Consider the following 17430-nt stretch of genomic DNA (forward strand, 5'->3'; position numbering starts at 1 on the left):
CCGGGACAAGTGGCATACTAGAAGAGAGACCTATGCTCAGCAGTGGGCGATAAACGGCTGATGGTGATGATGATGATGATACCTACCATGATATAATAATTTTTTAAATGTTATTTTTTACGAATTTCGGAGTAAAGTAGGCACATTTTACGGCTTTAAGGGCTCACTTGCATCATTCTACTAACCCGGGGTTAACCGATTAAACCTGGAGTTACCACGGTTACCAGTTACAATTTGACACTGGGTTAACAATTTAACCGCTTAACCCTGGGTTAGTGAAATGGTGCAAGTCGGCCTAATAGTGTTATTTTATAAGAAACTTCTATGCGAATATGAATTAAAATTTGGGCTAATTGAGCGGCCCTAGAGAAGGCCGTATCACATTAAAATACACAGGTACTTATACTTAAATGGCCTAGAAATATTCAAGTTATTTAGGTTAAAAACATGGATATGTAAATATTTTTAGAGGTTAACAATGTCACGATGACTAGGCATAAAAAAATTACAGGACGAACTTAATTCATAAAATTTCATTTTGTTGCTTGGAGAGCATTTACACCTCCAAATCTTATTAGTAATTTAGTATTAGTATTTTCTGTGACAATAGGGACTTTTAACTCGTTTAAGTTCAATGTAGGCAATAACCATATGATATGATATGATATGATTTATTTATATCACAATTGCACTTAAAATAACCATGGTAAATTCTGAGGAATTAATCATCATTCGCTTGCCCTTATCCCATTCATAAATTCTGAGGAATTAATATAATCAGCAAATACCGAATATCTTAAAATAAATAATTACTCATTTTATGATTTTATAATATAATGGTTACCCATCAGGTATTTTTCAGGTATAATTATATTTTTTAACCGAATTTAAAACTTAGGAGGAAGTTCTCAATTCGATGGTATGTTTTTTAGGGTTCCGTACCCAAAGGGTAAAACGGGACCCTATTACTAAGACTTCGCTGTCCGTCCGTCCGTCCGTCCGTCCGTCTGTCACCAGGCTGTATCTCACGAACCGTGATAGCTAGACTGTTGAAATTTTCACAGATGATGTATTTCTGTTGCCGCTATAACAACAAATACTAAAAACAGAATAAAATAAAGATTTAAATGGGGCTCCCATACAACAAACGTGATTTTTGACCAAAGTTAAGCAACGTCGGGAGTGGTCAGTACTTGGATGGGTGACCGTTTTTTTTGCTTTTTTTTCTTTTTTTTTTGCATTATGGTACGGAACCCTTCGTGCGCGAGTCCGACTCGCACTTGCCCGGTTTTATTTAACGCTATATCTCGGGGCGTTTAGCACCGCACGTCAAATGTACCTACATAAAAATACCTGATTAAAACATCGTGAGGAAACCGGACTTAATCCCAAGGCCAGATGGCATCAGCTTTCGCAAAAACTAATGCCTGTGCCAATTCTCGGGATTAGGTTGCCAAACGGACCCCAGGGCCCGGGCTCCCCACCTTTAGCAAGGAAGATGATGATGACTTTACAGTACCTGATTAAAATTAAAATCAATGTTTAATGCTAGAGGGATTACATTCCCCTAGAAGTGTGATACAGTGGTAGCAAAAATTAAGAGTTTGACTACCACTGTATTAGGGTAATTGCGTCAGTTTTCCGTCCGGTGTCAGTTTCCGTCCACTTGACGGATTAGTAAATAACACATTTCATTTATAATTTGCTACTTGTGAAGTATAATTTTTATGTAGATAGATACATTGTTTAGATATTAAGGATGCAACAAGTCCAAATTTGTACAGCAATGAAGGTTTATATTCAAATTTCGTCAAGTGGACGGAAACTGACACCGGACGAAAACTAGCACAATGACCCTATATCTATTTGTCAATTTTAATGTGTATATGTTGTGTTTATGTGTAATTCTTGTATGTTTATTGTTGTGTACAGCTATGTGTGTAAATCACATGAAAAAAATAATTTTGAATTTGAATGCAATGCATCGCGATGACTGGCAAATTTTAATGGGTGCACCATGAGTGCATCGAGCTAATATTGAAATCAATTTGCTATCATATCTTATATTTCTGAATTCGCCTATAACTAAGGTAAACATACTAGTGCTCGACATGCTAATGCCCAATAGATGACACCTTGCTGTCACCTCTATTGACAATTACTGAAGTTTCAAGATGATTTTTTTTTATCTGTAGGTAAGACTATTCTGGCGTATTGCAAATTATATTCAAAATGTATCCTGACACAATATTACTTCGTCACAATAGAGGCGAAACGCCAACTGAATACCTAATTTAATCATTTGGCGACAAAATGTGGGTATAACTATGCTAATACAACTTTCTACATTTCCCAATAAAGACACCATAAGTGATTTCCCAATTATAGCGCGGAACACTAAAAAGAAAAAGTCATAAATACAAAAATTTACAAAAGCGGTAAAACTCAAAACCTTGTCCATCGACGCCATTATGGAAATTAAAAAAAAGTTGCTCGATCAAAGCGCGCAATGGAACGTACGCATGCGTAGACACGTTAAGTTCTTTACTGTGGAAGAAAGTAGGTTCATATAAAACGGCTTGCGAGTCTGTGGCTCGCTTAGTTTAACCTTGAGAAGGACCGAGAAAGCACCGCGCGCGGTCCAAAATGGCGGCGAAAAGTTTATTTTTAATTTTACTCGTAGTTTTTAGTAGGGTCGAAAGTGCAAGTTTGCTAGAAAGATCCTATGAATTTGTTATGGGTCTGGGGAAGAATTTGGCGCCCAGTTTTATGTCTATTTTGGACTGTTTGGGGGAAGATGATGCCTGGAATTGTGCGAAGGTTAAGGCGGGAAAAATTTTGGACTCTTGGGACGAGGAAGTGGATAAACAAAGGAAGAGTTGGCAAGGTATGGATGTTGTAATTATACCTAATAATAAAAAAAACTTTAGTTTATTAATAGGTACATTGTAATAGGCAAAATTCTGAAATGAAGAAACAGGTCAAACCTAACTTAAATAAATTGTACCTTAAGATTTATCGTGTTTAAGTCCAATTAAATTAATAAACAAAAAAAAATACGAACAGGGTTAAACTTGTATTAAATTTTATAAGTATGTTCGCATGCACATATTCTGTAAATTATGTACTTATCACAAAGTTATCCAAAAACAGTGGTGACCAAACTTTATTAATTAAAAAAAGTTTTTTTATTTTATTTACATAAGTGCATCGCCCTTCTTAATACGTAGCAGCCAGGGGCGAAAAATCTTTTCCAATTAAAAATAACATTACATAATTATCTTAAAAAGAATCTGATCTGTCCGGAACTGCGCGAACTTCGAGTCAACAATATAGAGGTCGCCCAGGCCTCCTGGCCTGGCCGAGAAAAGTGACGTTGTCTTGTATCTTGTGTCGGAGACCAAGTATCATTTTGGGTCGCTGAGCCAACTAATTAAGTAGTGATTGAGTGCAGAATAGAAGTATCTTTAAAAAGATTACTCTACTTACTTATCTTCTAATAAATCAGCGCATTAAGAAGTTTCTTAATTAAAAAGAGCGCATAAATATGCGCATACCGCTTTCTTGGCGGAAGCGTGCGCGCTGCAATTGAACCCGACCGCAGCGTAATGGTGTGACCGCATGCGGTATAGCTGTCATCCTACCCGATATAGGGGGCACAGTCAACAGATAAAAAACAGTACGTTGCTAGTTAATTTACAATGTAGATTTACAAAAAAAAACATAGAACCTAGATCAGACATAAGTACTTACAATGTTATTTTACCCGATAAAGGGGGCACAGTCGACGGATGAAAAAAGTATGCTAAATAACTATTATCATATTTATGTTAGGTACAATAAATGTAATAATTATTCTGGCCAGCTAGAGACTGCAATGCTTGGCTGCGTCAAGCTGACTTGTACTATGTTACTGAACATAGTACAAGTCAACATATATACACTAGACTTAGGCAGATTAGATTTAGCCTGGGGCAGGTTCACCCGTACCATTGTGGGAACCTGTCTAAAACCACTAAACAGAGATAGACACCGCAATCCACTACCAATACAGCTCTTATTGAAACAAAGAGCAAACGGCCGCCCGTATCTCTAGCGAGGACCGATTAACTGAAATCAAGTGCTCAAATACACTTAAAAAAACTATATTTAGCCCGAAACTCAACAGTTGAGTTTCGGGCTAAAGAGTTACTCTTTACCAACTTCATAAGTTTAGTGGTAGACCTATAATTTTGACTTAAATTCTATACCCGTTATAAAACTACGAAGAACCAATTTCAGTTAAGTTATTTAACTTAGACATACTGTTCAGTAATATGTCTGCCGTGGTCCAAACGAGAGCGTACTTAACAAGATAGCTGTCATCCAAGTATGCATTATGCGTGCGCTAATGACCTCTCATTAAATGTTGTAGATGTATATCCGAAAATATTTAAAATGAGCTTGTTTTTTATTTTTATATATATTTTCGAAAAATAATGCAAGTGTTTCAACATAAAAATCTTTTTTTGGCAAAAAACCCTTTACTTGCCAAATTAAAAAACTTATTGCTTGCAAAAATTATGTATAACGTAAGATAAATTGCCAAAAGAAGGTTTAACGCAGAAATAGAGATAGTAATATTTTAAAATAGTGTAAAGATAGCTATATTGTAAAATAGGTGTCGAGTAAAGCTTAAATCGAATATGGTCTTAAACTTTTTTGAACACCGTACCTCTTTATCATTATCATTAGACATCTTGACAGCTGATTGTTGCAGTGTTGTTAGTAAACTGCCTTTTTGGTGACTTATCTTTTACATATAAGTAACTAGCAGCCCGCTCCAGCTTCGCACGGGTTGACAAATTATACACTTAAACTTTCCTCGAGAATCATTCTATCGATAGGTGAAAACCGCATGAAAATCCGTTCAGTAGTTTTTGAGTTTAGCGCAAACATACAAACTAACTCAACCCGCCTGCCAAGCGTGGCGATTATTGGCATTCACTCCTCCATCATGAAGGGGGAGGCCTATGTTCAGCAGTGGACGTCTTATGGCTGAGATGATGATGATGATACAAACTAACACACAGACAGACGCGGAGGGAACTTTGTTTTATAAAGTTTAGTGTTAATAATAGACTACTGAAAAAATATAGACACTGTGATTGTAACCAGTAGGTACGTACTAATAAGATAGCTGTAACCTGATGCAAAAGGCGGAAGCAGTCAATATCAATTCAATTCAATCATTTATTAATAAAATCATTAAAATTCAAAGGTCCCTTTAATAGTTTTTCGCAAATAATTCGTAAACGGTAGCCTGTAGCTCATAGTTGCCCATCCATAGCAAAAGATACTCGTTTATAGTTCGTTTTTTTTAGCATTAGAAAGAACTCCACAGAAGCAAGCGTGCTGTTTTTATCAGGCTCTTTAATTGTTCATAATTATTGAATTATCTAATGTAGCATGGTTAATACATATAATTTACTTCAAATTATTACCGCTACAAGTGCCGGATTTGGAACCACCAGCTTACTTCTGCGAAATTCTTTCTAATGCTAAAAAAACGGACTATAGGTAAATAATCTGTATACAAATTTTCTACAAAATAGATTTAAAAAAAATCATTTATTTCAGATCAAAGATCCATATAATGTTAGTAACAATTTTGACTTAATAACTAAGTTAGTAGGTACAGAATATACAGGGTGTTCCAAAAGTAGCACGTCAAACTGACATTAGAGGGAGGACACCCTCTGACGGTGCCGGTATCCACTTGGAAAGCCCTTAAAGTTAATTTGAGAGTAAACATTTTCAAGGTATGCAGGCTGTTTTCATTTAATATTTACCTCCAGTGTCAGTTTAACGTGATATTTTTGGGACAACCTGTATATTTATTTTGTAGAAAATTTTATAAAAAATATTTACGTAGAAGACAATTTTTTGCTATGGTCTACCGTTTACGACTTATTTACGAAAAACTAAAAATAACGATCTTAGGATTAATTATAATATACTCCTGCGTTAATATCTTTTTAGGGTTCCGTACCCAAAGGGTAAAACGGGACCCTATTACTAAGACTTCGCTGTCCGTCCGTCCGTCCGTCCGTCTGTCACCAGGCTGTATCTCACGAACCGTGATAGCTAGACAGTTGAAATTTTCACAGATGATGTATTTCTGTTGCCGCTATAACAACAAATACTAAAAACAGAATAAAATAAAGATTTAAGTGGGGCTCCCATACAACAAACGTGATTTTTGACCAAAGTTAAGCAACGTCGGGCGGGGTCAGTACTTGGATGGGTGACCGTTTTTTATTGTTTTTTTTTTGCATTATGGCACGGAACCCTTCGTGCGCGAGTCCGACTCGCACTTGCCCGGTTTTTGATATGGCTCTAACACTAACCCCCTTATTCATAAACGTTTACTGAAGTTAACAAGCTGATAATAATCGTTTGTCCCTTTCCGACGTATCGGTATGATGGAAAGGGACAAACGATTATTATCGGCTTGTCAACTTTAGTAAACGAATTATTTCCCCCGATTGGCAATTTTTGGGGTTCCGTACCCAAAGGGTAAAACGGACCCTATTACTAAGACTTCGCTGTCCGTCCGTCCGTCCGTCCGTCCGTCCGTCCGTCCGTCCGTCTGTCACCAGGCTGTATTTCACGAACCGTGATAGCTAGACAGTTGAAATTTTCACAGATGATGTATTTCTGTTGCCGCTATAACAACAAATACTAAAAACAGAATAAAATAAAGATTTAAGTGGGGCTCCCATACAACAAGCGTGATTTTTGACCAAAGTTAAGCAACGTCGGGCGGGGTCAGTACTTGGATGGGTGACCGTTTTTTTTTACCGTTTTTTGCATTATGGTACGGAACCCTTCGTGCGCGAGTCCGACTCGCACTTGCCCGGTTTTTGGTCTTGTTTGGAGAGCGCTAATACTTATAAGACGCGACCAAAGTTTTACTAGCCGTTGACCGGGTGACAGAAACTTAATATTTAATTGACATACTTATTTACTTATGCGATGACAATAAGATGCATACCGAATAGAAATACAAATTAATTAGCACAATACCTTTATTGAACTAATATGACTCAAATTTGTTATTTTTACGATGCGCAATGATGAAGGGTATTCGACATTTAAATAGTCCAATAGACATTCCTCGTAAAATATTGTCTGCCACATACAATAGTTATTTGTTTCACAAGGAGGCAAAGTTGTTGTTTAACCGCTCGTGCTAATATTGATACCCGAACAAGCGAAAGATTCGAAAAATGGAATCTTGAGCGTTGCGAGGGTTTCAAAGCACGAGGGTTAAACAAAATTTGCCCCCGAGTGAAACACAAAATTTTTCACCACACCAATCCGAAGCAAATATTAAATGTAAAATATCAAACAAAATCAAACCAAATCAAATCTAAATAAAAGTTATTTAATATTTATCGTCCAAAATCATCTTAAAAAGGCAATCCTACCAGCAAACATAAGAAAACAACTCGAAATATGCATTTGGTTACTTTTCCTCACATGTGAATAAAATGCAACTTTGCTATCAGTTCTTGAAGTGCAAAGTAAGCCTTTCCGAGCTGGTGTGGTGAAAATTAATTAGCACAACACATACTTAACATTTATTAAACTATTATATGAATCATTTAGTTTTTTACGGTGCGCAACGATGTGGGGTCAGGCATTTAAATAGTCAAAAAGACAATCCTCGTAAAATATTGTCTGTCAGATACAAATATCATTATTATCATGTCAAATTTCTCTCCATTACGAAGCTAAGACATTGACATTGTCATCGTGACATGTTAAATGGCGAGATAAGAAACGAAAGTGGTTCCCAGGCCAGCGAAATGACAATCTTTGTACATGAATGTCGCTTACTTGGACAAATATGAAAAGAGATATCAGAGTTTTTGATACAAAATGATGTAAATGCAAGAAACTATATATATTATAGAGTTAGACCAATATAAGTCTGCACTCTGCAACGATTTTGATAGCACACGCAATGTAAGTACACAGGCACGCGTCATAATTTCATAAAAGTTTGGCGTTTAGAATAACATTTGCACAGTATGTGCTATCAAAATCGGTACTGAGTTAGCTTGGTGTGATGTTATCAATTACTAATTTTACATATAAACAAGACCGAAGTGATCCCATAAGTGTTCCGTGAACAAAGTTTTGTACGGAACACTAAAAATGGCTGTCTGTAATGTCGGTTTACGGACGATAATTTTGCGTGATAATGTCTGGATATGGATAATGGTTTGTCTAGATTGTCGCCATTCTATAATTTCCAGAATCTAATGACGACAGTGGAGCAAATGTTCACGCAGCAAAAATTTAACAAAATTGCTGAAAGATTGGGCAGAAATACGCTAGGAAATCACAATAAAATTAATGTGCTAAAGTTACTGACAGCTTTAATATTGGGTCAATAGAAAGGACAAGAGATCAAGAGAAAAGAGATCAAAGTTTGATATTTCTTCAAGTGCTTATTTTGAGTCCCGTTTTTTTTTAATTTTTTTTCTGTGATTTCTGTACTTTTTCCAAGAAACGAAACGTCAGAAAAATTATATCTAACTAGATACAATTTCATGAAAATACGGTTGAGAAATGCGACCTGCAGAGGAGAACAAATTTGGATATACCGATATACCTAAGTACAAAGGCATTTTTGCCTAAACTGAAACAGAGACCTTCGCTAACGCTCGATCACAAATGTCTATGACCCTGATATATCACAAACCGTGCATTCAAACTGTAAATTAATGAGTAAACAGAGCATGTGTGAAATGCATAAAACGATAAACAGGCAATTTTAATGTCAGAGTCAACAAGCATAAAAGATAAAGTAGTTCTAAACTCGTAATTTCCATATCTCACATTGTCACAATAGAAAGTAATATTTACGAGTGAATACTTAATAGCAAATTCTCATTATAGTTACATCTTTGCGTGATGTATTGTACGCATATCAAATCGTCTCGTTAACGATGGGCCGTGTCCGGGACGAAGCTTCCGGATATCGTTTTCTTTGGAAAGCATCACGGGATCACCTGTAGCCTCACCTCACCCTCATAGAAAAGTAAGCCCCGGAAGCTCCGGCCCGGACACGGCCCGGTCTAACGTGAGTCATCCTTAATGTAGTGAAAGATATATTTAATGTAGTATCAGCATCACATCACACGGAAATTAATACTACTTTAAACCGGAAATTCCCAGTATCATTGACCCAGACCGTGGCAATAAATTTTCTAATCTCTGCTAAAAAACTGGCAAAATATCCATTGTTCTCAATTGAAACGTCAACGGTTTCCGATTTTAGATAAATGTCATATAAGTTGACATGATGAAAATAAATCTCACGATCGATATATCGGTAAGAATGAAAATTGGAACAAAAATTATCTATTATTCTCAGGTGCTACTAACCTTCATTAATAGGAATTAGATTAATTAGAAAACAAAAGATAATCTGATTCCGGATTGACAGGGCATATCGCACTGGTATTTTAGTTTTTTACGGCTCTTTTCTACGAAGTACTTTCAACAAAGTTTTTGTGTATAATAATAAGTTTTTGGCAAAAATTTCATTTTTGGTACAAGCTTTTATCGCTGACTGTACTTTTCTTACGACAGACAACTAATACTCATCGAGACGATTTTAAAAACCCCTAACACAATTACGTTGCATTGTTTCATCACAGAGTTCCTATGGCCGGGTCCATATTGGCTCATATACAATTCATTATTCGAATATTTCTAATAATACCGCTTTGTAGTCATAATCATCGTTTCTCCGAAACTTGTTACTCATATATTTTTTTAATAGTTTTTTGTGCTACTACCTACATTATTCATAACGATACATAATCCGTTTTTTTTTACTCATAATATTGTCACTGAGAATGTATCTGTGCCCATAATGTTATTTGTAAGAATTTCTCGAAGACTAAGGCGAGCATTTGCTCTCGCTACGCTCGCTCACTGTGAGGGTCACAGGATTTCGGTTCTGTGAGGTTCTTACCTAACCTAACCCACCATTCTGACAGCATTTCGGTTCTGTGAGGGTCGCAGTTCTAACCTAACCTAACCCACCTTTCCGGCAGCATTTCGGTTCTGTGAGGGTCGCAGTTCTAACATAACCTAACCCACCATACTGGCAGCATTTCGGTTCTGTGAGGGTTACAGTTCTAACCTAACCTAACCCACCCTTCTGGCAGCATTTCGGTTCTGTGAGGGTCGCAGTTCTAACCTAACCTAACCCACCTTTCTGGCAGCATTTCGATTCTGTGAGGGTCGCAGTTCTAACCTAACCTAACCCACCTTTCTGGGAGCATTTCGGTTCTGTGAGGGTCGCAGTTCTAACCTAACCCACCTTTCTGGCAGGATTTTAACCTGACTTGACCTACAGGTGCATTCTGTTATAAATAAAATCAAATATGTCAAAATCGACATGTCGAGTAATAATATATGCATAAATTTTAGTAATAGAGAAATTTATGTAGAATGACATTATGAATATAATAAATTCGAAGTTCCAATGAGTATTGTTTAAAATGAAAATGTACAATGATCATTAGGATGTAAAATTATATGAGATACATTTTCGGAGTTTCAATAATCGAATTTGCAATTTTATATGAACTTTGGCGCACCCCCTATGGCCACCTCCTGTCTCCATCATCAGATCAGCTCGATAGTACCATAATATTGCATTGTCATGCGATTTATACATGCATGCAAAATTTCAGCTCAATCGGAAACCGGGAAGTGAATCAAATTTAACTTGCAAGATTTGATTACACACAGACAGACAGACAGACAACGGTCAGGTGAAACTAAAATAAAAGCTTGTAATAATTACTGCTTAGGCAAGTGCGATCGTTTATATAAAACGCTAATCGAATCTTAAAGCCTAAAAATCACCCTGTATTTACTTGTTGGACCAACGATGGACTAATTGTCATTGTCATGAGACATTGTCATAGTGGTGAAACAGGTGCCAGTGCTCCAAATACAGCTGTATATTCAAATTCCAAAGCTACCAGCTTCTCGTTTTAGTCTCAGAACATCTTCAATTAAAACAAAAGTAATACTTTGCTAATCTGCGAAATACGAAAAATAAATCAGTACTGACCCCTTATATTTACTTGCATATTTTGCTTATTAATGATACCACCTTCCCACCACAAAAATAAATACGCAAATAAATATAGTAAAAAGTACCACCAAAAATACAAAACTCGACGCGATTGATTTCGAATTAATACGAATTTTCGCAAATTAACGCCATTCTAATAATTATCCAGAACTCGTTCGTTTCTTTATACCAATTTTTAAAGTGAAACTAATTTCTAAAACCTCGAAATTTTGATTGCTTTTCTATTCAAAAGTGTAATTTAAAAACGCAAAATTAATTAAAATCGTCATATAGCACTTTCACCCACAAAACTGGTTTCGATTTGGCCAAAACTTGACTTATGGGAGACCTGGTGACCGAGATTTAAAAATTCGGTGAGATCTACATTTTTGGAAAGCTGACTTATCATTGATTTTAGGGAAGATGGCGCAGATATAATTAATTACTACCTTTTTAGAATACCTACTACCTTATTAAAAGGTCACAGCTGTGGGTGTATTATATAGTGTATCACATAAACATAACTCGTATAAGTACCTTAATTGTTTTGGAGAGTTTTTAAGACATATGATATGATTATTTAGAGAAAAGTTTGGAGAACTGACAGGAGATATTTTTTGATGGAGTTTCCATTTCGGGAGAAAACGATTTCCACTTTCAAAATCTTAACAACTCACTTTGATTTTGATGTCGATCTCATCAGCATTTTATACTAGGCTTATAGGTTTTTATTACACATTTTGAAAAAAGGATGAATTATAAATCTACTTAGTTAGTTTCATTGTAAAAATAAGATAATTTCAATACCAATTTGCCATCGGAGTCATGCTAAACTGCTACAAATTCACACAATCAACTCGAAATCAAATCACAAAAATCCATAAACCATGCGTTCCCATATTAAAAATCGATATACATTTAAGGAATAATTGAAAGTATGTTCGTGGGAACTTAGTTTTCACTTTCACTGCATTGTTAGTATGGGAGCCTGGTATTAGCAGGTTTCTATTGAATGCTTAATGTTTATTAAAGCTAGTTCGGACTGTTCGGAGGCTGATCGACAAATAGATTAAGTGGTTACATTTTACTCAAAACTCGCTACGCTCGTGGTTCAATTTCGGAATCTTTCGCTTAAACAACAACTTTGCCACTTTGTAAAATAAATAACTATTTATTTGTATGTTTTTTTGTTTCAGCGGCGGCAGATGCTGAAGCCAGTTCTTCCGGCAGGTCCATGGAGGAGCTACCCTCGCAACTAGGGAAGGAGGTGGAGGACTCTCTCACCTCGTTAGCGGATCTCGTGCAACATGGTGTGGCTAGGTAAGACTACGACTATTATGTTAAGCCCAGAATAAATTTAAAAGTGGAAAAATACTGCCAAGGTTGAGACTTGGGGCCCGATTCGGATTTTAAAATAGACATCTATTATACATCTTTTAGACATCACCAAGATACGATAACGATATGTTTAAGTTTTAACCTGTCTTGGACATTTGCGCGATTCTGGAGATACTCTTGAACGATTTCCACAGGATATGACTTAGAGATCCAATTCACATCAATTCTCATCTTACTCTAACGTAAAAGTGACATTGGTTGCCCGAATTGCGCTGCAAAAGAGAATTAGTTGATATCTAAACTATAACTTATCTAGAATGGATCTAGTACGTGTCGTCTCTTGTGAATATCTTGAAGTTCGAATACGGCAGTTGAACTCACGGCCTCTGGATCGATACTCCAGCGCTCTGCCAACTGAGCCACCAAGACCTCATACATAGCCAGCAAATCTTTCCACCATATTGGATCTAGGGGACTGTAGCGACGTCTACCGTCAGTGCGTTACACCACCGGATTTCCAAATCATTTATTTATTTCAAAAAAGTTAAACAGCATAACAGTAAAAACACCAAACCACTGCTAACTTAAAGATTAAAGAAAAAGAATACAATATGTATACAAGTCATCAAAAGTTACAAAAACATAAATTAACACATTTTAATAAACAGTAGAAGGACGTGCATCCATCTTCTCATAGAACCTCAAACATTCTTCACGCATCTTGGCATCAACACGTCATATTGGAAATAGTCATATTGTCGATAGTCATATTGGAATTGGTTTAAATACGTTTTTCTACTCCCGTACTTTTATTTGTCATTTAAAGGGTCGTGCACACACCTTTAAAACCCTACCTTATAGTTGTCAAGACAAGTCTTTAGTCTATTCCCCAAAAAAGAATTTGTGCATACACGCAGTATCTTTTTGGCGATTTTACGATACTTCGTGTAGTGACCACTTAAAAAATATTGAATGAAATACAGTGTTGCCAACCTTATTTTAAATGTCATCTCTGACAAATAAGTGAACCATAGCCATTTTTTTGTAATTTTATTCATTCATTCATTCTTTTCCCGCCCGTACCCTCCATTTTTGCTACTTCTTGATATAAAAATATTTGTTAAAATTACAATTTTAGTTCAAAGTAAGTGCTTGGTCGTAGAAAAAGTATTGTATGCAACGTTGTTTAACTGAGTCAAAAAATACTCGTGGCGTCTTTATTAACAATTTTCGGCTTCGCCTCAAATTGTTACTCACGCCACTCGCCTTTTTTGACCTCTCTTAAACAACGGTTGCATAAAATACTATTATAGCATCGTTCGCAAACGTTTCTGCTTGTTAAAAATTAATATAACATATCTTGTAATGGGGTAAAGTCACGGCAAAGTATACTTGATGACATTTTGAATGTGATATAAAATCGGAAAAGAAACTTGCAACATTTTCTAACCCGGGGTTAACCGGTTAAACCTGGAGTTACCATGGTTACCAGTACAATTTTCACTGGGTTAACGGTTTAACCGGTTAACCACGGGTTAGTGTGGGGTGGTGCAAGTGGCGCTAAGTAATGTTTTTAAAATTTTTAACGCTGTAATATTGGTCTTCCCATTTTTATTTAGTACCTATTTATAATAATATTAATAATGAATGACTATGTTTTATGATATTGAAGTTAAGATATTATAACGTGATGATAGCAATATGAGGACTACTTCCCCCGTACCTGCACTTATACCGGGTGTGGCCTGAAACACGAGCAAATAATTAAAACATAGATTGTACTCCTCAAAAGGTGATACTTTTGTTCAACAACTTTTAAAAATTATGAAGTCTTTAGACTTCCTATTTTTCATACAAAATAAATATTATCTTCAATGGACGCCATTATCATTGTGATTGACGTTGCTTGCCACGCCTAAAACATGACAAAATTCGCAATACATTGCGTCTTAGAATAAACTTTAAAGTGTATTAAAAATCAAAATGCAAGTTATTTTTAAAAGTCGCTGAACTAATGTTGGGCAGTATGAAGAGTTCAGCCTATACTTTAATTTTTTGCTCATATTACAGGCCATACCCGGTATGTACTTAAATCTAGCAATTACAACATTATCTCAGATTCCTACATTACCAATCATACTACTAACTAACCATTTACAACCACTTCCCATAGAAAATACCCAATTAAGTACAAGACCACATTACGAAAACCACATCACCCGAGTGATTCAAAAAGATCCTATCTTTAGAGCTCGTCGCTCCGCTTAAGATTCTTTATAGCTGAGTGGACTAATAGCGTCAAACGCATGTAGAGCATAATTACTATGAGTTTCTCTCGCCCACATAAACATCCTGCTTTCTTTGGTATAAACATATGTCGAAAAGACTGACTCACTGCCTGATTCGAATTTAAGCTTATTCGATCTGTATCCGATATGGAGCACTGGTGGCCTAGCGGTAAGAGCGACTTGCAATCCGGAGGGCGCGGGTTCAAACCCGGTTCTTACCAATGAGTTTTTCGGAACTTATGTAATGGCTGGGCCAACGCCGGCCAGTCCAAGGGACGCATTAGAGCGAGCAAGTGATATTGCTATCTCATTCTACCACATGGCTGCGTCTCAAGGAGTGGCCGGCGTTGGCCCATCGTGTAGAGGAGTCATAAGAAGTGTACCATCATTTGATATTTCCCAGTCGCTTTTCGGTGAAGGAAAACATCGTGAGGAAACCGGACTAATCCCAAAGTTTACCCTCTGGGTTGGAAGGTATACGTCATAATTTCATAGAAGTTTGACGTTTAAAATAACACTTGCGCTGCGTGGGCTATCAAAATGGCTGCAGACTTTTCAGTCACCCTGTATGTCATTCAACACCTAATTTTCCTCACGTTCAACAAATACTTGCGCATGCTCATAGGAAACGAAATTTGACACTGTCACTGGAGAAATTTGCTTTTCTACTCAAACAATGGTGTTTGGTTAGCACATAAGCTCCATTTTATTAAGTCGGTTAGCGTATGTGTAGTATTTACGTAATGGTTTCACTGTTCATTGACACTACTCTTAGAGCGTTTCATCAGGTCAGATGACAAGCAAAAGTCACTATATACTAAAAAAAATTAAACAAAAATCGACCTTCTTTTAGTACTAATATGGTTCACTATGGCTATGAACTTGTGGTGGTACTTCGTGACTTTTGCTTGTCACCCAACGATTTAAATAGTAACTGGAGACGTCATGGCTATCATTTTCTGTACAAAACAGTTTACCGATTTTTGCGGGGGAGGGGACGTCAAATGTATTGCTATTTCTACATGATTTGTACGTAACGTAGTTACAAATAGCCATGTCAGTCCATAGACAACTTGGTACGAGTACAGTCGACGTCAAAGAGAAATTTACAGCCAAAGTAACAAAAAAATGTTTACACGACCTAAATGCTATGACAATAAAGTCGTGTAAATATTTATTGAGGTAGCAAAAATAAAAGAATTAACAAAATAATTAAACTAAAAATTAAAATTAAAACTAAAACTAAACTCTAACAACTATATACACATATTTACAGATAAAAAATGGGAGCTAGCTCGGCGCCGGATGGTAGGGTGCCCAGAAGGCTGGTGGCATTGCCGCGCTGAATGGCAATGCCAATTCGTTGGGCAAGGAAGTACCCAGCCCTCTGGTCACCCGTAGTAGTCGTGTAAATAATTTTTTGTAACGTTAGTCGTAAAGATCTCTTTGACGTCGACTGTACAATGTAGTATTACTGCAAAGTTCTGCCGCCAGAGTGCAGCACTATGTTTAGTAAACCATAGAGTAACTTATACATACTATAGTGGTCTATGGTCTAGTGGTGTTTTTCAAACTTTTTCGTAACTCGACCCCCTTAGGACGAACAAAATGTTTCGCTTATGTATTGTATTAAGGCTGGCAGAGGCTTCGCGACCCCCCAGGGGGTCGCGACCCACAGTTTGAAAAGTATAGACTGACCGCTTAAATGAGTCCTCGCCTGCGCTTTACGGGGGCGCTGGGGTAGGACGACTAAGGGCGGCGGGGAAGGTTCAGGCGGCAGGCTGGCAAAAACAAAATAAAATAAATATCCTCAATTGCTCAAAGGTTAACTGGAAACGGTCCCTGAAAGGGATAAGTTCGCCTTTGTACTAATGATGTGTGTTATTTCATGTTTTGTTTCTTTTTGTACAATAAAGTATTTTACTACTACTACTACTAAATATTTTATTTTGTTTTAGCATAAAACAGTAAAAAAAGTATAATTTTACTCGTAGAAAAAGTATTGTATACAATAGTGACACAATCAAGCTTTTCACCCTCGTACCTCACTTAGGCAACTCAGCATGCTTTGTTGCCTTAACACGGTACTCGACTGAAAAGCTGTCTATTATATCACGATTATAAAATACTATATTAGCACTTATAAAATACACATTGGTAGCAAAACGCTCGAGATACTTGTATCATATAAGACACAAAAGAGTATCTAATTGAGAACAAACTTCAAATGTTTTAAATTTATATATTTATATAAAAAAAAAAAAATTATCAACACTTAGTTAGTAATTTACATGTTTACCATAGTAAAAAGCGAAAGTCACACATATTTGCTTATCAAAGAATCGAACTCGCACACATGACGCATTTCGTTCACTTTCACCGTCCGAGTCTGAACACGAATTAAGGTGCGTCCACACCACTGCAAACTGTGACGGTGCGGAATCGCAGTGACGCACCGTAAGGGCTCATTTAGACGGTGCGAGAACTCGCTTGTGAGTTTCATTACATTGCGTTATTTGATTGGTCGGCTGAATTGATGTATGTACATACAATGGTGCGCAATGTAGCTAAAATCGTATACCTACGAGTTCACGCGCCTGGTCCAAGAAACGTCTGCAGCAATTTTGATAACCCACGCAGTGCAAATGTTAT

The 17430-nt window shown here is 36.6% G+C and overlaps 1 protein-coding gene across 1 annotated transcript in view; it reads left to right on the forward strand.

Annotated features, from left to right (window-relative positions):
* The first annotated feature begins 2208 nt into the window (after positions 1–2208).
* The window catches only part of LOC134677059 (uncharacterized), a 46493-nt gene continuing 31271 nt past the window's right edge, over positions 2209–17430 (forward strand). Inside the window, exons 1-2 of the mRNA XM_063535497.1 lie at positions 2209–2887; positions 12349–12472. Coding sequence (XP_063391567.1) covers positions 2647–2887; positions 12349–12472 — 365 coding nt within the window. The 5' untranslated portion in view covers positions 2209–2646. The remainder of the gene's footprint in view (positions 2888–12348; positions 12473–17430) is intronic.

The sequence above is a fragment of the Cydia fagiglandana genome, chromosome 25, assembly GCF_963556715.1.
Source record: "Cydia fagiglandana chromosome 25, ilCydFagi1.1, whole genome shotgun sequence".
Lineage (NCBI taxonomy): Eukaryota > Metazoa > Arthropoda > Insecta > Lepidoptera > Tortricidae > Cydia > Cydia fagiglandana.